General features: G+C 39.1%; 2 protein-coding genes across 27 annotated transcripts in view; both read left to right on the top strand.

Annotated features, from left to right (window-relative positions):
* plekha7b (pleckstrin homology domain containing, family A member 7b) overlaps positions 1-5,532 on the top strand; it is a 115,196-nt gene extending 109,664 nt beyond the window's left edge. For 6 of the 22 annotated variants that reach the window (XM_058401756.1, XM_058401765.1, XM_058401764.1 and 3 more), the window contains 2 exons: positions 1,792-1,976; positions 4,809-5,528. In XM_058401756.1, the coding sequence (XP_058257739.1) occupies positions 1,792-1,961 (170 nt within the window). In that variant the 3' untranslated portion in view covers positions 1,962-1,976; positions 4,809-5,528. Of the gene's footprint in view, positions 1-1,791; positions 1,977-3,621; positions 3,666-4,808 lie in introns of those variants that run through there. The other 16 variants (XM_058401760.1, XM_058401748.1, XM_058401759.1 and 13 more) reach the window with 9 other exon arrangements.
* Positions 5,533-23,651: 18,119 nt separating this feature from the next.
* Positions 23,652-27,500, top strand: part of sox6 (SRY-box transcription factor 6) — a 170,881-nt gene continuing 167,032 nt past the window's right edge. For 3 of the 5 annotated variants that reach the window (XM_058400759.1, XM_058400758.1, XM_058400752.1), the window contains exons 1-3: positions 23,653-24,082; positions 25,072-25,152; positions 26,750-26,864. The gene's annotated coding sequence lies outside the window, so the exon portion shown is untranslated. Of the gene's footprint in view, positions 24,083-25,071; positions 25,153-26,749; positions 26,865-27,500 lie in introns of all 5 variants that reach the window. The other 2 variants (XM_058400755.1, XM_058400753.1) reach the window with 2 other exon arrangements.

Below are 27,500 nucleotides of genomic sequence, written 5' to 3'. Positions count from 1 at the left end.
CACACACACACAGACACACACACACACAGAGTAACACACACACAGTAAAACACACACAGACTAAAACACACACAGAGTAAAACACACACACACAGAGTAAAACACACACACACAGAGTAACACACACACAGAGTAAAACACACACACACAGAGTAAAACACACACAGAGTAAAACACACACACACACACAGAGTAAAACACACACACACACATACACACAGAGTAAAACACACACACACACAGAGTAAAACACACACAGAGTAAAACACACACACAGAGTAAAACACACACACACACACACACACAGAGAGTAAAACACACACAGAGTAACACACACACACACACAGTAAAACACACACAAAGTAAAACACACACAGACACAGAGTAAAACACACACACACACACAAACACACACACACACAGAGTAACACACACACACACACAGTAAAACACACACACACACACACAGAGTAAAACACACAGAGTAAAACACACACACACACAGACACACACACAGAGTAAAACACACACACACACACAGACACACACACACAGAGTAAAACACACACACACACAGACACACACACACACAGGGTAAAACACACACACACACAGAGAGTAAAACACACACAGAGTAAAACACACACACACAGAGTAAAACACACACACACAGAGTAAAACACACACACAGAGTAAAACACACACAGAGTAAAACACACACACACAGAGTAAAACACACACAGAGTAAAACACACACAGAGTAAAACACACACACACACAGAGTAAAACACACACACACACACAGAGTAAAACACACACACACAGAGTAAAACACACACAGAGTAAAACACACACACACACAGAGTAAAACACACACAGAGTAAAACACACACACACAGAGTAAAACACACACACACACAGACACACACACACAGGGTAAAACACACACACACACACAGAGTAAAACACACACAGAGTAAAACACACACACAGAGTAAAACACACACACACACACACAGAGTAAAACACACACAGAGTAAAACACACACACACACACACAGAGTAAAACACACACAGAGTAAAACACACACACACAGAGTAAAACACACACACACACACACAGAGAGTAAAACACACACAGAGTAAAACACACACAGAGTAAAACACACACACACACACACAGAGAGTAAAACACACACAGAGTAAAACACACACAGAGTAAAACACACACACACAGACACACACACAGAGTCACTGTTGTATTTGTGTGTGTATATGTATGTGTATGTTACTCTGTGTGTGTGTGTGTGTGTGTGTATGTGTGTGTATATGTATGTGTATGTTACTCTGTGTGTGTGTGTGTGTGTGTGTGTGTGTATGTGTGTGTATATGTGTGTGTATGTTACTCTGTGTGTGTGTGTGTGTTACTGTGTGTATGTGTGTGTATGTTACTCTGTGTGTGTGTGTGTGTTACTGCGTGTATGTGTGTGTATGTTACTCTGTGTGTGTGTGTGTGTGTGTGTTACTGTGTGTATGTGTGTGTATGTTACTCTGTGTGTGTGTGTGTGTTACTGTGTGTATGTGTGTGTATATGTGTGTGTATGTTACTCTGTGTGTGTGTGTGTGTGTTTGTGTGTGTATGTGTGTGTATGTTACTCTGTGTGTGTGTGTGTTACTGTGTGTATGTGTGTGTATATGTGTGTGTATGTTACTCTGTGTGTGTGTGTGTGTGTGTGTGTGTTACTGTGTGTATGTATTATTAACCCTTCTCTGCTCTCTGTTCCTGTGTAGTTTCTCCGCAGGTTAACAGTCCCACCATGCTTCCTCCTCCTCCTCCTCCTCCGCCTCCTCCTCCTCCTCCACCTCCTCTCCCTCCTTCTGCTGTCGTTCCTGTTGTCTCCTCCCCCCAGCCTCTTCCTCCTCCTCCTCTAAGCAATGGATTTCACTACACCTTTGTCTAATCAGAGCAAACAAAAGTAAGACACTAACCTGATAACTACTTTAGTGCACTTGCTGCTGAGTGTTTCCCGCGTGTGTGTGTGTGTGTGTGTGTGTGTGTGTGTGTGTGTGCGTATGTGTGTGTGTGTGTGTGTGTGTGTACGTATATATACACACCGATCAGCTATAACATCATGAGCACTGGCCCATGTGATCAGATCCAACAGACGAGCTACTGTTGCTCAGACTGCTGAAGAAGTTTTGATAGAAAGATGTCAGAATACACAGTGCATCACAGTTTGTTGTGTATGGGGCCGCATAGCTGCAGACCGGTCTGGGTGACCATGCTGACCCCTGTGCACCACCAAAAGCACCAACAATGGGCACATGAGCATCAGAACTGGACCACGGAGCAGTGGAAGAAGGTGGCCTGGTCTGATGAACCACGTGGATGGCCGGGTGCATGTGCGTCGCTTACCTGGGGAACACATGGCACCCAGATGCTCTATGGGAAGAAGGCAAGTGTCCTGCTCTGGTCAATGTTCTGCTGGGAAACCTTGGGTCCTGCCATCCATGTGGATGTTACTTTGACACGTAACACCTACCTAAGCATTTCTGCAGACCATGTACACCCTTTCATGGAAACGGTATTCCCTGATGGCTGTGGCCTCTTTCAGCAGGATAATGCACCATGCCACAAAGCAGAAATGGTTCAGAAATGGTTTGATGACCACAACAACCAGTTTGAGGTGTTGACCTGGCCTCTCAATCTCAATCATCTCTGGGATGTGCTGGACAAACCAGTCTGATCCATGGAGGCTCCACCTTGCAACTTACAGGACTTAAAGGATCTGCTGCTAACATCATGGTGCCAGATCCCACAGCACACCTTCAGGGATCTAGTGGAGTCCATGACTCAACGGGTCAGGGCTGGTTTGGCAGCAAAAAGGGGACCAACACAATATTAGGCAGGTGGTCATAATTTTATGCCTGATCGGTGTACGTATGTATGTGTGTGTGCATGCGTGTGAGTGTGTGTGTGATGTAAGTGTGTATGTATATATGTGTGTGTATGTGTGTGTGTTATGTAAGTGGTGTGGGTGTGTGTGTGTGTGTGTGTGTGTATATGGTGTAAGAGTGTTTGTGGTGTCTGGTGTGTATGTGTTGCCACATTGTTGTCTGCATGATTGTGCATGACTCTATGAGAAGACAGATCCCCCTCCCCCCACACAGCCAGCTGCCTCCACATCTGGAGCAGAAGTGTGTGTTTGTGTGTTTGTGTGTGTGTGTGTGTGTGTGTGTGAATTGTTTCTAAACGGCTTTTTGTTTATCACAAATAAACACATCTCCTGTGGACTGTGTGAAATGAACAAAGAGCTGCGGGTTCTATCGGCTTCCACACCTCCTTCTCACTGCTCTCACTCTTTCTTTCTTTCTTTCTTTCTTTCTTTCTTTCGACCCTAAAACCAAGCGACTTTCAGGTTACAGTTGCTCCTTCACACACACACACACACACACACACACACACACACACACACACACTGCATGTTTGTGTATGTATAGAGTAAATATATATGAATCTGTTTTAATGTTTTAATACTAAGAAATGATTTTATATGTGTGTGTGTGTGTGTGTGTGTGAAGTCTTTAACTGTATCTCTTTTTCACTGTGACATGCTGCAGACAGAGTGAGGGAGGAGAACTTTTATCTCCCTCTATACAGTAAGGTAGCCTTCTTTCTTTCTTTCTTTCTTTCTTTCTTTCTTTCTTTCTTTCTTTCTTTCTTTCTTTCTTTCTTTCACAGACCCACACATGTATCCAGTCATCATGTTTTAACCTCCATGTGGTCTTGAAATCATTAATCTCTCACGAGAGGTACACGTACAGTCGAGTCTAAAAGTATTGGCCCCCTGGAGCAGAGCTCCTCCCAGCTCGGGTGTGTCCGAGTCCCTTCACAGAATGTCCGATTTCTTTATGTGTAAAATTGTGAGTTTGGAGCATCGAGACGTTTTCCATGAGTCTCCTGTTGTGGATGAATCTGGAGGAACATGTTAATCATTAACTTTTAGCTCTCACATAAAGACTAATGAGGAAAAACAATCTGCGGTTGTGGTTGAAGATGGTATAACACTCTAATTAGTACTTAATGACTTTTAATGTTTCTTCTTCTTCATTTTCTTTTTATATTGCTGACTTTTTGTTTCCTTTTTTCATCCTTAATATTCTTCATATTTAACTTAATATTTTCCTTCCTTCCTTTGTTCCTTCCTTCCTTCCTTCCTTTCTTCCTTCATTCATTCTCTCCTTCTTTTCTTCCTTCCTTCCTTCCTTCCTTCCTTCCTTCCTTCCTTCATTCATTCTCTCCTTCCTTCCTTCCTTCCTTCCTTCCTTCCTTCCTTTCTTCCTTCATTCATTCTCTCCTTCCTTCCTTCCTTCCTTCCTTCCTTCCTTCCTTCCTTCCTTCATTCATTCTCTCCTTCCTTCCTTCCTTCCTTCCTTCCTCCCTCCTTCATTCTATCCTTCTTTTCTTCCTTCCTTCCTCTTTCTTTCTTTCTTTCTTTCTTTCTTTCTTTCTTTCTTTCTTTCTTTCTTTCTTTCTTTCTTTCTTTCTTTCTTTCTTTCTCGCCTTCATTCTCTCCTTCCTTCCTTCCTTCCCTCCTTCCTTCCTTCCTTCCTTCCTTCCTTTTCTCTCTTTTCTTTCTCCTCTTCTTCTTCTCAATCGTTCTTATTTCTTTGTATTATTTCCATGTTTTTTCTCCTACAAACCTCCCATGAATTCTTCACTCGACTTTATTCTCCAGATTTCCATGATTATTATTATTTTTTTTTCTTTGTGTTTAATCCTGACTCTTGATTGTGTTTTTTTTCAGCCAAAGCCGTGTCCGGTCACTGAGGTGCTATCTCACGCCCGATCTCTTGCTCTCCCTTCCTCCTTTTAAAAGTCGACCGAGCGAATATCTCCGAGCGTCCATTTTTCCGGCCCCATCTTCCGCATCGTAGACGAGACGTTGATGTCGTCGGACCGACGCTCTGAAATATCGCAGAGGGGGGAGAAAAAACAAAACCCCAGACTGAGACACGATGCGAGCGTCTAGCCGCAGAAGCTGTTGTGATAATAAAAGGCTGAAGATCTCTAACCCAGCTAATAGTGCGATAGAAACCTTCATTTGCACTTTTTTTGTACTCATGCACTGCATCGTAGAGCAAATAGGAAACATTTTTAAGTCATCATCGAGGCTCTCGAGGACGAAGACGTCGAGGATGAAGAGGAACCCGCGAAGGTTTAGACAGCAGGAAGTACTGCTTCTTCAGCAGGACAGATGTCGCTACAGATGTTTTGAAGTCGATCGTATTTTTGTTGACAGAGATGCTATTCTTCTTACACCAAAATCACAAGATATATTATTTTTTTCTAGTATCTAGTGTATCTAGCACTGCCAGGTTCCACGTAGCTTGCTGAAACGAGCTTTATTTTTGCGAACACCGTTTGTTTGTCGCATTAATGATATTTTTCTTGCGGAAAAAAGAGGGTACTTAGCGTCCTCTTGTTTTTTTGTTTTTTTTTGTTTTGTTTTTTAAGAAAATGATAAATGTAAATATTAAAAATGTTAACAAACATCAGCAAACCTGTGTGTGTGTGTGTGTGTGTTTAGCGTCTGTGGTTTGGACAAGGTGTAAAAAAGAAAAAAGATGGTAATCGATCGTGATTGGACGAGTGCGGTTTAGCGTCGCCGTTAGCGACGGCGGGTTTAGAGTTAACTGAGTTAACAACTCTCTGCAGCAGTGCAAATTAAAATGGATTTTTTTTGTGATCTTTTGTAGCTTTTCACCTCACCTCAGATAAGGACGGGAAAAAAACCCATTCATTTCAAAATTCCTTTCACTCGCTTTCATTTTTTTTCTCTTTTTTTTATTTTGCCGACACAATGCCGTGTTTTTTCTTCACCGTACCCGGAAAGTACAACAGACGGAGGAAGTAGAAACAAAATGCGCTCTCGTCCCGGCTCCAAGGATTCTCTTTGACTTCTTTAATTGATTGCTTTGACCTCTTTACATGCGTTTCTTTTTCTTTTTCTTATCCGGCGTCGGCTGGGGTGAATACAAAAATCAAAAAATCAAAATAAAAAAAGGGAAGTGAGGGTGAATGGAATTTTCACCCTCGCTCTTTAGTTCACAAGGTTCTCGTTTTAAGAGGGCAGGGTGTTTTTTTAATGTTATTTATTTATATATTTGTCATTAATTCGCTCTTTTTACCGCCACCTGAAGCCTTATAGTATTAAATCTGCTGTGTCCTTGGAAACCGGATGGACAATATCTATAGGTGTGAATGTCCAGCTCGGGTCTCTCTCTCTCTCTCTCTCTCTCTGTGTTTTATTATATTTATTTTAAATCCGTCTCCCACTGTGCTGTGTTTTATCGATCCTTTGCGGTATATAGAATCGATGCAGCAGAGCCGTGTAATCAGTAACACATTTCTCTTTGAACCCTGGACTCATTGTAGTAGATTTTATAAACAGAACTAGAAATCTTTTCATTTGAAATCTTAATTAGGAAGAAATCACAAACTCTTTCTGGACTTTCTGAACATTTATATTCAGTGACTGAAACTTTCTTTTCTTTACAGATGATTAGTGGGAGTATAAAAGAGAGATATAATCGATCAGGGTCGAGCTTTAGGACTTTAACAAATAAACTGAAAGGAAAAAGAAGAAGAAGAAAACCATGAGGTACCCAGTGATGCTACAGTATATGATGATGTCCTGTTATTGACCAGTGGGCTGTAATAGATGTGTGTAGTAGAGAGCGTGAGGATGAAAAAAATGTCATTTCCTCCTGTTTAGTGGTGTCCATGTTGATGATTGAGCGTCTTTGTCATGTCTCACTCCACAGTGGAGGTTAATATGAAGTTCAGATGAAAGTAGACACTCAAGACTTCCTTCCTTCCTTCCTTCCTTCCTAACTCCCTCCCTCCATGCCTCCCTGCCTGCCTGCCTTCCTCCCTCCCTCCTGCCATTCCTTCCTTCCTTCCTTCCTTCCTTCCTTCCTGCCTCCAACACTGCCTTCTATTTCTTCCTTTAATTCCTTTCCTTCCTTCCTTCCTTCCTTCCTTCCTTCCTTCCTTCCTTCCTTCATCCTTGTAGTGTTTCAGAAGTATTTCTGTTTTTAGCCTACTAGGGGTGATATATTCATAGAAAAGTTATTATTAAAACTTTTCTTTTTTAATTTAAATTAAAATTTTTAATTTTTTTTTTTCCCACACAAATGTTTGTATCTTCACAGTAAATGTTGATCTCGAACCCATTTCTGCTCTCTGAGATGCTTCGAGTGATTGTTCATCTAAAAAGCAGCTCAGATTTGATCTTTGAGCTGTAAAATTCTGTGTAAGTTTCTCCAACAGAGGGAAAAACACACGTCTAAAACCCACTGAGAGCCGACAGACTCGTTTTAGATCAGACTCACAGCCATTTAAATAAATTAACATTAATTGGCAGAGAGGAAAAAAGGGGTAAAAACATACTCAAAATCTAGAACATCTCATGTGTGCGAGCACTAAGACACGCCCACTTTTGGTCTCTTCATTGGTCAGTGTGAAATAAACTGTGATCATATTTAAAGAAGCTGCTCTGTGCACTCACACACTGTTTAAACCTAAAACCCAACACGAAGAGGAGTCTCCTGATGGAATCCTTTCAGCAGTGACGTCCTTCACGTTCTCAGACTTCAGCAGCTGGAGGAAACCAAGAAGCTGTGATGAAACTCCTGCAGAAACAGCTGACCTTTATTTTGGGTTAAGTCACATGATGTTCTTGTGATTCTGTGTGTGTGTGCGTGTGTGTGTGTGTGTGTTAGACACATCATCTGATGCTTCACTTTCACACGTGATTATTTCACACAATTATTTTTTATACATCTATTTTTTTAAGTTTATTAATTTATTAATTTATTTGCACTTTGCTGATTGTTGATTTTTATTTTTTTTATTGTTTTATTTATTTAAAAAAATTACGTGATGATTATTTGCTCAATTTCTAATTTCTTTTCATTTATTTATTTATTTATATCATTTTTCACGTTTATTTTTTTATTTTTCTCTGCACTATTTAAAGGTTTTATACACAATTAATTTTTTTGTTTATTTATATTTTTATATGGTTATTATTTGCTCCTTTTTCTTTTAATTAATTAATTAATTAATTAATTAATTAATTTGTATCACTTTTCACATTTATTTATTTTTATTTTTCACTATTAACTCTGCAGTTAATTTTTTTTATATGGTTATTATTGGCTACATTTCTAATTTCTTTTTATTTACTTATTTATTTATTTGTATAATTTTTCACGTTTATGTATTTTTATTTTTCTCATTATTTTTTAATAGTTTTACACACATTTTTTTAAATCTTCCACGTGTACCTCATGAGTAGAAATCGTCGCATCTGATCTTCGTTCAGTTTCATGTGCGTTTTTCACGTTTATTGTCACGTGATTTCTCACATAGACGAACCCCATGAGAGCACAAACACACATTAAAAAAAAAAAAATTCTACATTTTAATTCTACATCTTTTTATATTCACGTGCAATTTTTCTCTCAGGAATGTTATTTTCTTTTTTCACCATATGATCACATAGTCACTTGTGAGACGTGAAACATACGCAATTTTTCCGTAAAGGTGCGATTTAAAGAATTGTGAAGCGCACAAAGCACACAACTCTACAGCTTCATGAAAAGACCAAAGACTCCAGGCGTTATTAAGGACAAATATTTCCCTTTGTCCTGATTCCCTTGCCACAAACTCCATTGTATTCATGACTTTATTCCATTTTATTTCATAAATAGACACAGAGGATAAAGTTGTTTTTTTACGTGAAGTTGCCTTTGGAATGTTTTGAATGTGTTCAATGTCATTCATCTGACTGAAAGAATGTCACCTTGACAAGATTGGAAAAGTCTAGCTTTATTTATTCAGCAGTGTGACGAAGAGGAAGAAATGGTGCAAAAAGTCTTCATCTGTGTCTACACCCTTTAGAGAAAAAAAGGGTTCTTCAAGGGTTCCTCAAGGGTTCCTTGGATAATCATGTGCTTTTAGCTCCTTTATTCAGTTTGCGACAGTTAAACACTGTGTTGGAATCTGGAGGAATATTCAAAGCTTCCTACTTGTAGTTTAAGGGGCGGAGCCGAGACAAATGATGATAAAGGTAAAGATAACAGTATAGAGATGGTATCAAGTCTAATGAGGAGAAGGTGAGTGTCATGATGATGAGGATGATGAAGATGATGATGATGAAGATAGTGATACAGTAATTGTATCAAGAAAGTAAGGATGATGATGGTGAAGATAAAGGTACAGTGATGGTATCAAGTGAGAAACAGTGAGAAAGTGATGATTATGATGATGATGATGATAAAGGGTGAAGATGATGGTATCAAGTCTAACAAGAAGAAGGTAAGAGTCATGATGATGATGATGATGAAGGTACAGTGATAGTATCAAGTCTATACAGCAAGAAAGCAATGATGAGGAGGAGGAGGAGGAGGGTAAAGAAAGCAGTACAGTGATGATATCAAGTCTAACAAGAAGGTGAGAGTCATGATGATGATGATAATGATAATGATGATGAAGATAGTGGTACAGTAAAGTAAAGTGGTACAAAAAAGTGAGAGTGATGATAGTGAATATAGTGGTACAGTTTGGTATCAAGTCTAAAAGGGAGAAAGGAATGATGATGATGATGATGATGATAGTTGTACAGTGATTTCAGCAGCTGATTTCAGCAGTGATAGTATCAAGAAAGTGAGAGTGATGATGATGACGATGATGATGATGATGATGATGAAGATAGTGGTTCAGTTTGGTATGATGTCTAACAGGAAGTAAGTGATGATGATGTTGAAAATAATGAAGATGATGATGAAGATGGTGAATATAGTGGTACAGTTTGGTATCAAGTCTAAAAGGGAGAAAGGAATGATGATGATGATGATGATGATGATAGTTGTACAGTGATTTCAGCAGCTGACTTCAGCAGTGATAGTATCAAGAAAGTGAGAGTGATGATGATGACAATGATGATGATGATGATGAAGATAGTGGTTCAGTTTGGTATGATGTCTAACAGGGAGTAAGTGATGATGATGAAGATGAAGATGGTGGTACAGTTTGGTATGATGTCTAAAAGGGGGTAAGTGATGATTATGATGATGATGATGATGGTGGTGTAAACATTTATATTATATTTACATTGGTGTAAATAAATCTAATAATAATAATAATAATAATAATAATAATAAATGCAAATTGTACTGGAGGTCAAACTATCAGACAGCAGTGCTGGGTTTACTCTGTAGTGAACTGTGGAGACAATTTCCTGAACACGACCCAAACACTGACCAATATGTAGCATTTTCAGAAGATCCCATCTGTTCCTCCTTCCTCGTTCTACCAGGAGATCATTTGTCCATCATGTAGCTCGAATGTTCCTTTATGCTACGTTCAGGATCCTCAGGCGTACGAGTATGACAGCTTTGATACAAGGCTCAGTTTTTTTGTGTTGCTGATCAGACCTGACAAAATACAACAAGGAAACATTGAGGAGGAGGAAGTGGAGGCCTGGTGTGCAGCTGTGACATGAAACAGGGAAACTGGGGCTCTTGGTGGAACTGGTGGGGAAGGAACTCATTACCTCCATGAAATAAACTCGACAATGAAATTGAACAGACTTCAAGGGGTCAAGACGTAGCACCACCTCTGGACTCTGGAGCAGGGGAACAAATTAGGAGATAAAACTCAGAGGTTCTCTTGTGTGCATTTAGAACCTATTCACCTTCTGCTCCATGTTCTGGCAGGTTCTACTGCTTTGTCGTTCCCTGGCCAGACTTTTAGACAAGCTCTACTTACTTCTCTACATCTTACTGCATAATGAGGCCAGTAGGTGAAAATCTGGATTCCTTCATGTAATTTTCGTTGTAAAATCCAGCAGCTCTGACTTTAATTACTTCTTTTGTTGTGTAGATGCAGAGCCCAAGGCTGAATGTACGGAATGAAAGACGACTCGAACCTGAAGTGAATCATTTCCCTAAAACACCACAAGCTGTTTCACTGGCAGGGATTTATTAATGAATGAAACACTTTTTAAATCATTTATAATAATATTTAATGTCAACTCTTCCATCCTGAAGAGAAAGACTGACACTGGAGACTCCTTCCATAAACGCTCATAATATACAATAATATACTATACAAATATAGATGAACAGACAAATCGATAGATGGATGGATGGATGGACAGACAAATAGAGACGTAGCTAGGTAGAGAGATGGACAGATGGATGGATAGATGGATTGACAGACAGACGGTCAGATAGATAGATAGATAGATAGATAGATAGACAGACGGATGGATAGATAGATAGATAGATAGATAGATAGATAGATAGATAGATAGATAGATAGATAGATAGATAGATAGATAGATAGATAGATAGACATAGACAGACAGATGGATAGATAGATAGATATATAGATAGATAGATAGATAGATAGATAGATAGATAGATAGATAGATAGATAGATAGATAGATTCTATCCTCTCGTATTTAATCTACCATTCTGTGGTTACATCAAAGCAACAGACAGTGGCGCTGGACTTAATCCTGTTCTTCATTTGGTTTAGGAAAATATCAAGCAAAAAAAAAAAACCTGTTTAAATCTCAAACTCTCATAGCGGGTCACGCTGATTAGCATGATTAGCACTTTCCCTGTCAAAAAAAACAAAAAAAAACTGCTCCATTCAACAAAACAGCGTATCTCTGTCATGCTCCATTAACTCCTGCCTGCAGAACGGCGGAGGCTTTTTGTAAACACGGCTGAGGTGAAATGCCCTTGAGGCTCTCGTTTGATCTAACAGTCCATTTAACTTGGGGAAGCCTTTCTGCTGCACCTTTCATTTCACATTAAGGCAGAAAGAGACAAAGAACACTCGAGGGCTTCGGCGAGCACCGAAACAACAGCCCAGCTTTTTTACTCGCTGTGTGTCAGGAAGCATTAAGCTAGCTCACCTGCAGGGTCTGGTGTCTGACGTCTCACAAATCATCTCATTTAGTCTTTAATTATTTAACGATGTTCATGTAGATTTTAGTGAAATGTACATTGTGATTGTGTTCTGTATTAAATATGATGATGATGTTCGTCTTGTCATAGTCGAAGATGACCATGACATCAAATTCTGCAAGTCCGCAGATCTTGGCACGGAAGTACCTCCGAAAATTTGGTCACTGTTTGGTGGTGGATGATGAGGTGCAAGCTGCCCTCTTCTTGTGGCTAGTGCGTCTTCTTCTTCACTCATCTGCATGCTTTGCTTTGGCCTCCTTAAAGCCTTTGTTGGCTTTGGTGAGCTCTTGAGCCAGCTCCTGTGCCAGCTCCTCCCAGGAATCAGAAGACACTTTGTTAAGATTAACTGATGGCAAGATGCCTTTATTATCGCCACACATACATTACAGCACAGTGGAAGACTTTTCTTCGCATATCCCAGCTGAGGAAGTTAGGGTCAGAGCGCAGGGGCAGCTATGATACAGTGCCCCATGGAGAAGAGGGGGTTAAGGGCCTTGCTTTATTGCCCAGCTTGGTGGTGCTGGGGCTTGAACCGTGATCTTCCAATCAACAACCCCGAGCCTTAACCACTTCAGCCACCACTGCCCCAAACTTCATACAACATATACATTACTGCACAGTGAAATTCTCTCTTCGCATATCCCATCCCTGGGGGTTGTGGTCAGAGCACAGGGTCAGCTATGATGCAGCACCCCTGGTGCAGGGTGGGTTAAGGGCCTTGCGAAAGGGGCCAGCAGTGGCAGCTTGGTAGTCCTGGGGCTTGAACCCCGATCTTCTGTTCAATGACCCAGCACCTTAACCACTTGAGCTACCACTGGTCAGACTGTCCTCTAAAGCATTGTCCACCTGTCTGTCGCTTTCCAGATGCTAGGTCAATGCACAGTTTTGGGAGTCATACATCTGGCATGTGTGCCACAAGGCCTGCCCAGAGAACCTGTGACCTCTGTAGTAGGGTGTAGATAGAGTGTAGTTTGGCCCTGGTGACTACTACCGTCTTGCCACCTTTATGTTCATAAGCTTTCTGAGGCAGGTCAAGTGAAAATGGTTGAGCTTTTTGGTGTGTCCATGTGTCACATGCATACAACAGAGTGGTGATGACTGCTGCACAGTAGACCAGTAGTTTGGTTGCTTCTGCTATTAAATTAAATATGAAGATACCAAGAGGGTCAGTTAGCGAGGCCCGGACGCCTTGTTAGACGTTTTACGCAGGTAAACTATTTATCTGTGGTGTAGAAAATACCGAGCCACAGTTGAGTGACAGCCGGAGGTGTCGATAACTCTCGGTGTCATATAATAAGGAAAGATTTCTCTCATATTGTCCCGAGTCCTTGGTTCATGTCACATTCATGCTTATGGTGTTTACATACAATAACCCGATATTCAAAGAGCTCTCAAATACGTAACACAGCTGTGACATAAAGAAAAGGCCTTGATATTTTCTAAATTGCATAACGAAGATTAAATAAGATGGAGAGGAGAAAAAAATCTCAGGAATCGCTTTTCATTTCTACTGACTTGCTGTAACGAATATTAACGCCTGTGGACATGAGGAACCGCTTAAACTACACGTCCATCCTCTCTCTGCAGCAAAACATGGATTAATTATAATTATGCCTTTATTTATCACATATACATTACAGCACAGTGAAATTCTTTTCTTTGCATATCCCATCCTTGGAGGTTGGGGTCAGAGTGCAGGGTCAGCTATGATACAGCACCCCTGGAGCAGAGAGGGTTAAGGGCCTTGCTCAAGGGCCCAACAGTAGCAACTTGGTGGTGCTGGAGCTTGAACCCCCGATCTTCCAGTCAACGACCCAGAGCCTTAACCACTTGAGCCACCACCGCCCCAGGAGGAGGTCCCACCGAAATGGAGGTTCTTCTCACTTTAGGTTCTTCTGAAGGCGTTCTCATAAAATCTCAGTAAAATCTCAGTAAGATTCCAGTAAAATCCCAGTAAAATCCAAGTAAAATCCCAGTAAGATTTCAGTAAAATCCCAATAAAATCCCAGTAAGATTCCAGTAAAATCAGGACGTAAAAAATCCCAGTAAAAAAAACAGGACGTAGCTGAACAACACCCAAAATTAATGTCTTGGTAGATAGAGTCAGGAGACAAAACACACTGTGAACATCTAGATAGATAGATAGATAGATAGATAGATAGATAGATAGATAGATAGATAGATAGATGACTGGATAGATGGATAGATAGATAGATAGATAGATAGATAGACAGACAGACAGACAGACAGACAGACAGACAGATAGATAGATAGATAGATAGATAGATAGATAGATAGATAGATAGATAGATAGATAGATAGATAGATAGATAGATAGATAGATAGATAGATAGATAGATAGATAGATAGATAGATAGATAGATAGATAGATAGATAGATGAGTGGATAGATAGATAGATAGATAGATAGATAGATAGATAGATAGATAGATAGATAGATAGATAGACAGACAGACAGACAGACAGACAGACAGACAGACAGAAAGATAGATAGATAGATAGATAGATAGATAGATAGATAGATAGATAGATAGATAGATAGATGACTGGATAGATAGATAGATAGATAGATAGATAGATAGATAGATAGATAGATAGATAGATAGATAGATAGATAGATAGATAGATAGATAGATGACTGGATAGATAGATAGATAGATAGATAGATAGATAGATAGATAGATAGATAGATAGATAGACAGACAGACAGACAGACAGACAGACAGATAGATAGATAGATAGATAGATAGATAGATAGATAGATAGATAGATGAGTGGATAGATAGATAGATAGATAGATAGATAGATAGATAGATAGATAGATAGATAGATAGATAGATAGATAGATAGATAGATAGATAGATAGATGAGTGGATAGATAGATGAGTGGATAGATAGATAGATAGATAGATAGATAGATAGATAGATAGATAGATAGATAGATAGATAGATAGACAGACAGACAGACAGACAGACAGACAGACAGACAGACAGACAGACAGATAGATAGATAGATAGATAGATAGATAGATAGATAGATAGATAGATAGATAGATAGATAGATAGATGAATGGATAGATCACACTGTGAACATCAGGGAAGTATGCGCCGTAACGAGGAGGAAATACGCCACACTGAAACATTAGCATAAGTCTGATATCGAGGAAGGAACGAGTGTCCGGTCGACTAGACGACAAACTTAAACAGAGGATAAAGCTGTGAAAGATCATAGAAGCTGCTGGAGAGCAGAAGCACAGAGCTGAACATTTTTCCTCACTGATAAAAGTGAAAGCCTGAGACGAGACGATATTTACAGCGTCTGCACCCAGAATTTATCCAATCAGAGCTGTCGATACGTGAATATGCAAATGAGCAGATGCAGGTTTAGGAATGTAGAGTGTGAAACAAGGGCAGATTGTGAAGAGCCAGGATTCAGTGTTAACCCCGGGGAAAGGAGGAGCAGTGTGAAACCTCCGACTACACAACCCCAGGATTCTGTTTAGTTTAGAATCACACAGGGACATAGTTCAGGTAGGAAAAGGCTCTATAGTTACATTAAAGATATATAAGTGAGATGAGAGAACACTGATATTACTCTCCAACCTCTCTTCCGGATCTGAGCAGTTTGTAAGCGAACGCAGTGGCAGATTAACGCTTATGTTCTGGACCATTCAACTTCATGCAGCGTTCTACTTTTCACTATTATTATTCCATTAAAACCAAATAATAAACCCTTCTCCACACGTGTCCCTCCCGAGCAGTAGTTCTTCTCTCTAATTAAAATGTTTCTAAAGTCTCTGAATCGACGCAAAGTCTCTTAATGAATTGCTTTTTCCGACCACTGACATTCTCCTCCTGTTTTTCCCCCCCCTCTCTCTCTCTCTCTCTCTCTGCCACATAATAGCTTGCAGTTTGTCATTTTCTCTCCTTTTTATGAGCTCACTTAGCGATGTTAGACACACTGAAAAGAATCGAGAGCTGCATCGCCACAAGAACCTGATCTTAGAAAAGATTATATGTTGAGGTGATTGAGTTTCAGAGACAAAATAATATATAATAATAATAATACTAAAAATTATTTATTGAAAAAGAGTCTTTCTCATGTACAATAAGTGCATTTTTTTGTCTAGAAATATATGTAAGTAAATATATATATATATATATATATAAGTGTTGAGTTTCAAGGTAGCTTTATTCAGGGTCAGATCTGACTTCAGCTCCTGGATGTGGAGAAAATATTCGTCATCTTTTCAATTAAGGAAAAGCAGTATTCATTAAAATAATAATAATTAAAAAAAAGTAATTGAAAAGTAAATGATGAAAACTGTGAAAAAGAAGCTACTGCTAATGTGCTAATGCTAAAGCTAGCATAGAAAACTAGCATGAATAAATTCTATGATCTCTCAAAGACTTCAGGAAGTTCAGGAAGTTTCATGCTGACAAAGATAATTAATTTAATTTAATTATACATTTAATTAAAAAAATGTAAATTATTTCTAGCACATTTTAATAGATCTCCCATTTTTTGCTTTTTTAAAAAAATGTTTTTCTTTTTAATTTCAGGTGATATTTAAGCTTTTTAAATTTTTTAAGAGCAATTTATTTTATTTAAAAAAGTGAAGAACCCAAAACGATCCAATTAACCCCCCCCCCCATTTTTACACTTAACTTAATAACAGTTCATAAAAAGAAAATAGTCAGGATTCTCTGCTTTTTTCTCCTTTGCTAGTTCCTCTGTGGTTCATCAAGGGTTAATTAAAGGCTCCTAGCTTCCTAAAGTTCTTCTACATTTCATCTTCTTCATCAACTTTTCTAGAACAAAGTCTACAATTTTAAGAAGCTTAGCATTATTCATTATTTTTAATCTGCACTCTTAAAAAAAATAAAAAAGGACTGTCATGCTGTAGAAGAACCTTTTTTGGTTCCTCAAAGAACCTTTCAGTAAGCGGTTCTTAAAAGAAGCCCTTCTTATAGCGCCATTTTATCAAGAACATTTTTATAGTCCAGAGAACCTTTTTCCATTGTCTAATGGAAACGTTCCAAGGATGTTAAGGGTTCTTCATGGAACCATCCACGCTGATGAAGAAAGTATTCTTTTCCAATAAATCTTCATATAACCCCTGAAGAACTTTTCTCATGGGTTATTTATGAGCAAATGTATTAACTTTAAGGGTTCTTAGCTTCTTAAAATAACATTAAAATTTTTAGAATTCTAGAATTTTTAGAATTTAGAATTCTTTATTGTCGTTCAATCAATTGTCGTGCCAAAGAGAAATCCTTAAACATTCTATACAGAACCACACAGTAAAGTTTCCAATCAGAAAGAGCTCCAAGTAGAACCCTTTCCATAAGCTAAGAACTAAGAATCTAAGAGTCTATGACTAGAACCCAGAGTCCTAGAACCTGTCAGATGTTTATTATTTAGTTATTGACACTTGCTGCACACCTCGAAATAAAGGATCTCAAAGAGTTCTTCAAGTTCTTTCAGGGTTCATTGGATAATTAAGGTAGCTTAGCTTCCAGTATAGTTCTATTTGCAAACATTTCAATAGAAAAAACACCCTGTTGTATAGTTCTTTGTCCAAAGAACCAAGAAAAGAACCCTGTATGTCTTAACTGGCTAAAAGTATGTAATACAATATCCAAATTATTGCTGATTATTTTCTTTTTAACACATAGAACCTGTCAGGAGTTTAAGATTTAGCTGCCTTGGTGGTTCTTTAAGGGTTCTTTAAGGGTTCATTAGACGATTAACATATCTTAGCACCCAGTATGGTTCTTCTTGCTGTCATTTCCAACAGGAAAACACCCAATATTATGGTTCTTGGTCCAACAAAGCCAGAAAGAACCCTTTTCATGTATTGGAACATTTAGTCTTGGATCTCTTTTAAAGATAGAGGGTTCCTCAAGGGTTTATTAGATACTTAACATATCTTAGCACCCAGTATAGTTCTTCTTGCAGTCCGTTCCATCTGGAACACACCCAATAATGTGGTTCTTAAAACTTTACTCTTTTAAACTTAAATAAAAACGTTCCTTGAGGATTCTTTGGATCATTATGGGTTCTACTTGCACCACTTTCTGACAGGGAAACACTGTTTTAAGATTCTACAAAGAACATATACGGAGTCGCTCAGAAGGAGAACCAAGGAGTTCTGAATGTTCTGTTCTAGGATGTGCCTTGCTTAAAGCATGCTGTATGAAGTATAAGTTCTGCTCTGTGCAGAATCTGTGCAGTCGAGCTTTTCCAGAGCAAAGTCCGTACAAGCCTGTTTTTTTTTAGCAGACAAATATCCTGGTGAAGGGTTCTTCAGTGTTCCCGAGTAATCACAACAAATCACACGGCACTCTCCGTATTCCTTCTGACACGAGAGCTCACCCTAATTAAACATGCAGAACGCCAGAGGAACACGTGTTAATTTAATGTAACAAAAATGTTGATTTTTATGCAGGCCCTTCTGAAATATTAATAGAGCTGGCTTCTGCATTTCACGGCGTATCAAAGCGTTCGGCGGTATGCTAATGAGATGCGTGCTGCCTCGTTCTCTAACAAGCAGGATGGGAACATTCTTCCATACCAGGCCTGTAGGCTTTAAACCTTCTGCCTCGCTGCCACACAAGTCCTTAATTGCTGCTTTAACTCACCAGTAATGACCTCCTGCTCTTCAAATTATTCCGAAGGTACGACACGTCTATATAGGAGCAGCGACGTCCATGAAGACGTTACGGATAATTTGGAAAACTTCTACAAGCATGTTTCGGTTAAAAGAAACGCTTTCATAATTTATTTTCACCTTTCTCTCTTTCTCTCTCTCTCTCTCTCTCTCTCTCTCTCTCTCTCTCATTCACTCTTGCACTCCCTCTAACTCTCTTTCTTTGTCTTGCTCTGTCTCTCTGTCTCACTCTCACTCACTCTCTCATTCGCTCTCTCTTTCCCTCTCTCTCTCTCACTCTCTCTTTCTGTCTCTCTCTCTCACTCCCTCTCTCTCTTTCTGCCTCTCTCTCTCTCTCTCTCTCTCTCTCTCTCGCTGTCTCTCTCTCTCTCTTTCTGTCTCTCTCTCTCACTCCCTCTCTCTCTTTCTGCCTCTCTCTCTCTCTCTGTCTTTCTGTCTCTCTCTCTCACTGTCTCTCTCTTTCTGCCTCTCTCTCTCTCTCTCTCTCTGTCTCTCTCTCTCTCTCTCTCTCTCTCTCTTTCTGTCTCTCTCTCTCACTCCCTTTCTCTCTTTCTGCCTCTCTCTCTCTCTCTTTCTGTCTCTCTCTCTCACTCTCTCTCTCTTTCTGTCTCTCTCTCTCACTCCCTTTCTCTCTTTCTGCCTCTCTCTCTCTCTCTTTCTGTCTCTCTCTCTCACTCTCTCTCTCTTTCTGCCTCTCTCTCTCTCTCTCTCTCTCTCACTCTTTTGTCCTCTTCAGCTCTTCAAGTCTTCAAGGCTTTTCCCAAATTACTTCACATCCTTCAATAATCCTTCACATATTAACAATATCATATATCAAGTATCATATTTACATATTTAAACTTTACAAGTCGTGAAAACAGAAAGCGTTCTTCAAGAGCATCTTTAAAGGTCCATAAATTCCTGAAATTCCCGAAACCCTCACTTAGATTTTAAGAACCCTGAATTACACAATGGACGCTTAACAGATGCCTGAAGAACCTGAAAATGTCCTGAAGATCTTGGTAGTTCTTATTTTTTTGACAATTAAAGGTTCCTAGCTTCTTAAAATGTAGAGTAGCTTCCAAAATGACATGGAATTCTGACAGAACTTTGTACTGCAGGTGTTTATCTATCTATGGCAGATCTTCAACAGTTCTTTTAGGGTTCCTGGGGATAAATCTTAAGCTTGAACTCATTAAGGTTCTACCAAAAGTGTTTCTTGAGTGTTGATGCTGTAATTTAGCCTCCTTAACTTTCTAAAGGGTCTACTTAACCCTTTTAATACTCTACTGTAACGTTCTCCAAAAAATCTTCCTCCAGAGAGAGAGAGAAAAAAAACTTATAGTAACTAAAAACTTTGATTTATCCAATCAAGACTTTTGAGAACTCCTTCTGTTCATAAGAAATGCCAAATTATTGTGCATGAGTATCCTCACACTACATAGAACCTCCCTGATGTTTAACATTCAGCTATCTGGGTAGATCTTCAACAGTTCTTTGAGGGTTCCTCAGATAATTAAAGGCTGTCAGCTTCCAAAAATGGTCTAGCAGAGGCTCTCCTTTCTTCTGTGGTTCTTTAAGAGCTTCGGTGCATGATTAATGGTCCTTGGCTTACACTAAAGGGTTCATCTGTGGTTCTTTAAGGTTTCATTGGATGATAGCTCAGGAAACACTGTTTTGTAGAGCTCAAAGGTGGTACACAAACAACAACAAACAACAGCAAGTATAACGGTTCTACTTGTTAAGCAATGGATCTGTTTTTCATTTTAATATAGATGATAAACTTCCATCTCAGAGTGAAATGCAAACGAAATAAATATTCGTGTTAATATGGATTTAATTGTTTTTTTTTAATTCAACACAAAAGCATCACACAAACACGAACAGGAAGTCTTTATTCTTCACACAACTTCCCGCAAAATAAACCCCCGAAAAACTTTACACTTTACACAATAAAAACTCAGACGCAGTTCCTCCTTTGACCTTTAGGTGGCGTTTGAGGCTCATAGATCGATTCCGGTCACGATCCCTGAAGTCAGGAGGAAAATAAAAAAAGGGGAGTATTAATCGCTGAGAAAAAGATCTTTCTGGATCTCAATGTCACTAACATTTATCGACAATTATTAAAAAAAAATTATGCGCTTGTATTTCACGCGCTTCTTTTCCTGATGGACGAAAACATGTCCTTGTAATAATTTTTATAATTAATAATAATATTATTTTATTAATCAGACGTACTGTATACAATGATTAAGATGACAAATTAGATATATTTCTTTACTAAACAGCCACAGTAATACATAAGCACTAATACTAAGGCTACCAGCATGCTAGTTAGCATACTAGTTAGTAGTACCAGTATAGAGCTGAGTAGGTTACTATACTCTAAAAAAAGTGTAGACATTTTTGGATAAAAAAAATATAAAAGCCTTCTTACAAACGTTATTGAGCTATCACGACTTTATAATAAAATATCTTACGTTTAACAAGAAGCTTGTGTTCTCATGAGTGAGAAAGAGTTTCTATTTAATAATAATAATAATAATAATAATAATAATAATATCACCTCACTTTTGATTTGCGACACGAGGTGAAGCTTATTGATGTTAATAACCACACACTAAGCTTATGAACATTTTATAACACGTGTATTTTTCACCTTTTTATTGTTTTGCAGCAAAATATCTTGCTCGAAAGCATAGGTGGAAAAGTTTTATAGCAGAAAGAAAAAAAAGAAAAAGAAAGAAAGAAAAAAACCCCAAAGCTTGTGCCTTGAAGTCAATGTGAATAATTAATCTTCTCTTTTTCTCTTTTTCGCTACTTTATAAAAGCTGAGGGACGAAGATGCGACGCGTGGATATGATTTCTCTTTTTTTCTTTTTCTTTTTTTCTTCTCAGGAACAAAGGGAATGTGAAAATGGGAAAATGAAAGACAAGAAGCCGGAGAGTCGATGTGATGTAAAGAGATGTTGTGAAAGGACATCTCTCCATCTCTCTCTCTCTCTCTCTCTCTCTCTCTACACACATACATTCTTTCTCCCTCCCTCTCTCTCTCTCTCTCTCTCTCTCTCTCTCCTTAGCCCTGTGTGACTCTTCTGTTAACAAACGTCATTTTCTTCTGCATCTGTCCCTGTGTAATTGTAAGTACCACTTTCTGTTCTTCTATAGGTTATTTATTATCATATTTGGGATTTCATTTTTGCTTCGTGACTTTTTAAAAGATTTATTAAGCTACCTACACTCTAGACTTCACCTTGAAAGGAGAAAAAAATATTTACCAATTCTTTTCTTTGCTTTTTTTTTTTTAATAATCCTGATTCACCTTCCTTCCTTCTTGTGGAATTGACAGGACAGACCACAAGGGTTTGTCCAGGATCCGAATGATTGACAGCTTGCTATTGATTTCACCTGGTTGTTACAAATACTTATTTATCCTTACTCTCCAATCTGTGCAGTCTGATTTCCACAGGCATCTTTTCACTCAGGTTGATCTTAGCGTTTGGAAAAAAACCATTTCACTGCATTTCATTCCCATTAACGTGTTTATTACAATTATTTCCTTTTTTATTTAAGCATGCTCCTGGTTAAAAGGTGTCATTTGATTATATTTCAGCTTAAAGTTTAATATTACAACATATAAAAGACGCTCCAAGGGTAAATCCTGCAAATTCTTCATAATTAAAACCGATTCTAAAAAAACCCGAAATGTCACGCGAGGAATCGATTAGATGCTGTATTTATTTATTTATTTATTTTATTTTTTAAATAACGGTGCGTTTATGCATTCAACGTGAAATGCACAGCTGTATTCAAAATGACAGGTATTGTTGGTCCACAATCTCATATCGTCCTTATTGATCTTTACTCCCAGATGCTTATAAGGTAATATATATATATATTATTATTATTATTATTATTATTTAAAAAAATTATAGTTGGTGGTAGGCAAAAAATATAATAATATTTCATCCGATAATTTCCGGGCTGGTTAGAACTTTCGGGAAAAAAAGAGAATTTTCCAATGAGTAATCAATGCATCTTTATTGATCATAGATTCGTATAAAATTATACCAAGACGCGGATTTATGATGGAGATGCATGGATCATGTCTAAACCTTCGCTTCAATGATCTGAGTTCAAAATTAACTCGAGTCTCTCTCTCTCTCTCTCTCTCTCTCTCTCTCTCTCTCTCTCTCTGTGTGTGTGTGTGTGTGTGTCATCATTCAATATATCAATGCAGTAGGCTATAGCCTCGAGCAACCCGAGTCAAGTCTGTTAATCCTCCGTACAAAAGGAGCAAATATCGGGTCACACCTGAAGCCCGACCTGCTCACTTAACAAGCACAAAAATAAATAAATAAAAGCTTCATCACCTTCTAAAACATGCAATTAATCGGGGCATTATAGGCTCCAAAAAAATGATACAGGATCCAGTATTCCTCCTAACTGGGTACACTGTGTTTTTTTTTTGTTTTTTTACATCAGCACATTATTCACTTTCACGAGCAATACTCTGAAACTCTGCTCCTGAAGAAAAAATAAATAAACCTTCAGATCTGCTACTCTTTATATTATATTTTTTTTTTACAAACAGGAGGTTTCTTTATAGAGTTCTGTTTAAAAAAAAGTCTTGTTCCAACCCTAAGAAGTGTCTCCAGTCTTCACTCTTTGGCGTCAAAGGTACTTCATATCTTCAATATGAAGCCACGAAGCCACCGAGCACCCTTGTGGAACCTTTAATCCTTAGACTTGACCATGCATTCATTGATTTAGTTAATGCATCATGTGCGCTCTCTCTCTCTCTCTCTCTCTCTTTTTTTTGGAGAGGCCACAATCGCTGTTCCTTCACCCCTCCCCGCTGAAGACTCCTATTCTCTCTCTCTCTCTCTCTCTCTCTCTCTCTCTCTCTTGTCTGGGAGGGGGAGCCCTGCCTCTTTTGCCTTGCTCACATCAATGCCCCTGGCCACTCACTTTCTGATGTTGCACGACGGGAAATGCTTTGAATGCTTGCGACATGGCCGCGCACATTGATTGCCAAGATTGACAGCAAGCTCTCCGCCGTCTTCTTCTTCTCCTTCTTCTTTTCCTTCTGTCCTTGTTTTCAGTTCTGCACACCAGCGGGGACAAATCCGTAGCGGCTCGTATAGCATTTTGTTGACAGTTTTAACTTGGTATTCCCGCCGCGCTCTGCTTTTCACTTTTAGTTGCTGTTTTTTTTTTGTTTGTTTTTTTTTTTTTTTTTCTCGCAGAGACTGATACTCCCCCCCCCCTTTTTTCCACGGTTTGTTTTGTACCGTATCGGGATACGACGTTGGACAAACGAGGCTGAGGTTTTGCCCCGCGTGGTTCACATCGAGGTAAACTTTTTTGTTTGGTTTGGTTTTGTTTTAAAATTCCACACGTACTTCATTCTAACCTGTTGTTCGCGTCATTTCCACGCGTTTCGCGTCGCGCGTGTGACTCTGCGCGTTTTCGCAGAGAAACCATGCGCTAGTCTTGTGTCTTTATCAGCAGCCAGAAAGTGACAAGAACGTGACAGGGATTTGGGTTGAAGTATGCGTTTGGCATTAGGGTGTGTTGTTTGCTTGTTGTTGTTGTTGTTGGGATGTTGTTGAATCGCGGTGATCGCGTTGACAGCGCGGCTGAACTTGTAGCGCTCGGGGGTTCTCCGGTGCCAAGAAGGTTTCTGTTTATTTTCTTCTCAGTTTAGCGTTGCTTTCAAAGATTTTCTCAACTGGAAATGAAGTGAAGTTTCACCCTTCTCATGAACTCGTGTACTTCATGTAGTCCTGAGCTGATTTACACGCACGCGCGAGGATAATAACAAAACAAAACCCCCGATAACAATCAAACAACCTTTATCAAAAGCACGCGCCGGTTTATAGAGCGCCGTGAGATATATTTTACAACTCAATTTTTTTTCTGTGTTAGTAAGACGTCTCGTGGCTATCCGGATGGCAGATAAACTTCCCCAGCACAGGAAGCAATTTCACTTTTCGTCCACAGAGCGGTACTCTTCATTATCAGTGACGCACAGAGCGCAGTTCAGATTCGACCTTTCTTTTTAAGCTTCGTGCAGAAATGTCTTTCCGTCGCGAGCGCTCCGGTCAGAAAAAATAACCAGAAATCATAAATTCTAACAATCCTAAATGGTGCATGGATAGTGCAGGTCCTTAAGTCAATCTGGTGCCAACGCGGAGAGAGAGAGAGAGAGAGAGAGAGAGAGAGTCAGTTTAAAAAAAAGCGTGGAAATTCTTCTTGGCTTCACTTTCCCTTCGAGGTCAGGAGAATTGACCTCAGAAGAATGCATAAGTCATAAATTAAAATGAAGTGTTCATCCATTTAGAGACAATACACAACTTTGGACAAGCAAGACTACTTTTAGAGTGAAAAGAAAAAAAACGCCTGCGAAATAGACGACTGAACAGTAAGTGAAGCAGATCAAATAATGAATATTTTTATTCTAAGGATTTTTTGCTAAAATGTTGTAATGACTGTAAATTGTGTAAATGATACCGCAGCAAATCGAGTGTTTGGCGTGTTAAATAACACACTTCTTCACGAAATTGTTTTTGAATTTTTTTATGTAATATCATTTCCACACAATAACACGTTCTGCGCGAGAACAGCGCGCGCTTGTTAAGGAGGATTTTTCATATTTTATAATATTTAAACCCGAAATCTATATATAATTCCATCTCTCTCTCTCTCTCTCTCTCTCTCTCTCTCTCTCTCTCACACACACACACACACACACATACACAGAGGACATGATTTCCAAAACACACCGTGTGTGAAGGTATTAAGAGAGCACGCGGACTTGCAGTGCGTGTGAACTTTGCCTGTGTGACAGAGATAGCTCATCATCTAAAGGGTGTTTCCCTCCAAACTAGAGTCGCTCTCTCTCTCTCTCACACACACACACACACACACACACACACACACACACACACAGATAAGCGACTTCTCGACTGCTGGACATGACCTGATAATATTTTAATAAGAAACACAGCATTCTGACGTCTTTTTAGGAAATGTCTGGCCTGTGTTTGTTATTATTATTATTATTATTATTATTATTATTATTATTATTATATCATATTTAAAAAAAAAACAGAAAGACATGCAAGCTTATTTACAAAGAGGGAAAAAACAATTAAAGCGCATGGCGCTAACTTGTAAGCGAAATTTCTGGAAATTAATTTGACCCCCCCCTCTGTCTTTATAAACTCGGAAGGAGACACAAAAGCTCTGTTGTTCAGGGACGCAATCGGACACCTTAATTAAAGCCAGCTTAACTTCTCTCCCTTCTCTGTCTGAACTTTGTGTCCAGTGTGGTGGAAGTATAAGAATAACCGCGCGGCTAATAATACACTCTTGTCTTAAGTGAGACGGACTGTTTGAAAAGCAATCCTCCACCTCCACCTCCACCACCTCCTCCACCACCACCTCTCCCTGCTCGTCCCAGTGTTGGGTCGAAGCTGATCCGCTAATGGCATTCTGGTTTGAACAGTTGCCGTGCCTCTGTGTGTGCGCAACTTCCCTCATAAGGTAAGGCGGCAATGGAGGTCCAAATGGCGCGTTTATAATTAGACCGCCGATTCAGCACATTGTCCTGATTATTGCTGGGCAGGGGATGTGCTGCACTGTCCTGTCCTCTCCTGTCCTGGCCTCTCAATGGACATACTTTATTCCCCGTGTGTGTGTGTGTGTGAGAGAGAGAGATCTTGATTGGATCCGACAATTGTTCTGCATTTGCAGAAAAATAAAACACGCCGGTTATTAGAACTCATAATCACTTTCACAACCACGCGCATTATTATAAAAAAAATTAATTCATGGAGATATTTCAAATATTCTTTCCCGATTGATTGATCGATTGATTGACTGATTAATCATTCACACATCAAAATGAATTCTAAATAAAATTTATATATATATATATACGCAAACGCAAGCTTTTATTTTATGATTATTGATTTCTTTTTAGATTGATCTTTTTTTTTTGCTTCTTCTCTATACAGACTTGTCAGCGCGTGGCTTAGCGGAAACACGGTGCCGTCGCGCGCGCTGTGCACACCGTGCCGTTTCCTGTAGCCGGGCATCTGGAGAGCGAGACGTTTGTCGCATGTGGTGCCGGTAAGTTGTATTTTTTGTTGTTGTTGTTAATTCTTCTTCTTCTGTTTCTTTTGCGCACTGTAGAACTCTTCTGTTTCTTCTTTTCTCTCTCTCTTTCTTTTTTTGTACGGTTTCGTTTTGTAGCGCGAGCGCACGCACCGCAGGCTGGCTGTACGTTCGCTTCGCTCGCGCCGGATCTTTCTCATTGGACAATCACGTGTGCGCGCACCGCCGGCTTTTCTTCCCCCTTTTTTAATTCTTTCCGCGCGCACTTTCAGGATGAATTTAGATTTTCTTTCTCTTTTTTTGGTGTTTTAGAGTTTAGAGTTTAGATTCCATGGCATTGTTTACAGTCGGCGTTAAGGCACGCGCATCGGTAAATAAATCCATACAGACACCTGATCTTTAAAAAGAAAATCTAAAAATCTCAACATTTGCATGGAAGAAGAAGATATGATGAAGGGAAGCAATAAAGGTAACGTTCACGTTGTGATTGTTCTGGATTATTATCGAGCATTAAATCGGATTAGGGCAATTTGCTACACTCCGAAATTAATCTATTTCTGGGAAGCGCGAGCGCATTCCTGTGCTTTGATGGCCAAAGTAAAAAGTAAAACACAAAGTCATTTTCTTTAAAAAACAAACAAACCAACAATT

The sequence above is a fragment of the Hemibagrus wyckioides genome, linkage group LG10 (assembly GCF_019097595.1).
Source record: "Hemibagrus wyckioides isolate EC202008001 linkage group LG10, SWU_Hwy_1.0, whole genome shotgun sequence".
In the NCBI taxonomy this organism is placed as follows: domain Eukaryota; kingdom Metazoa; phylum Chordata; class Actinopteri; order Siluriformes; family Bagridae; genus Hemibagrus; species Hemibagrus wyckioides.
The sequence above is the reverse complement of the archived record's forward strand: the minus strand, read 5'-3'. Positions and strand labels throughout refer to the sequence as shown.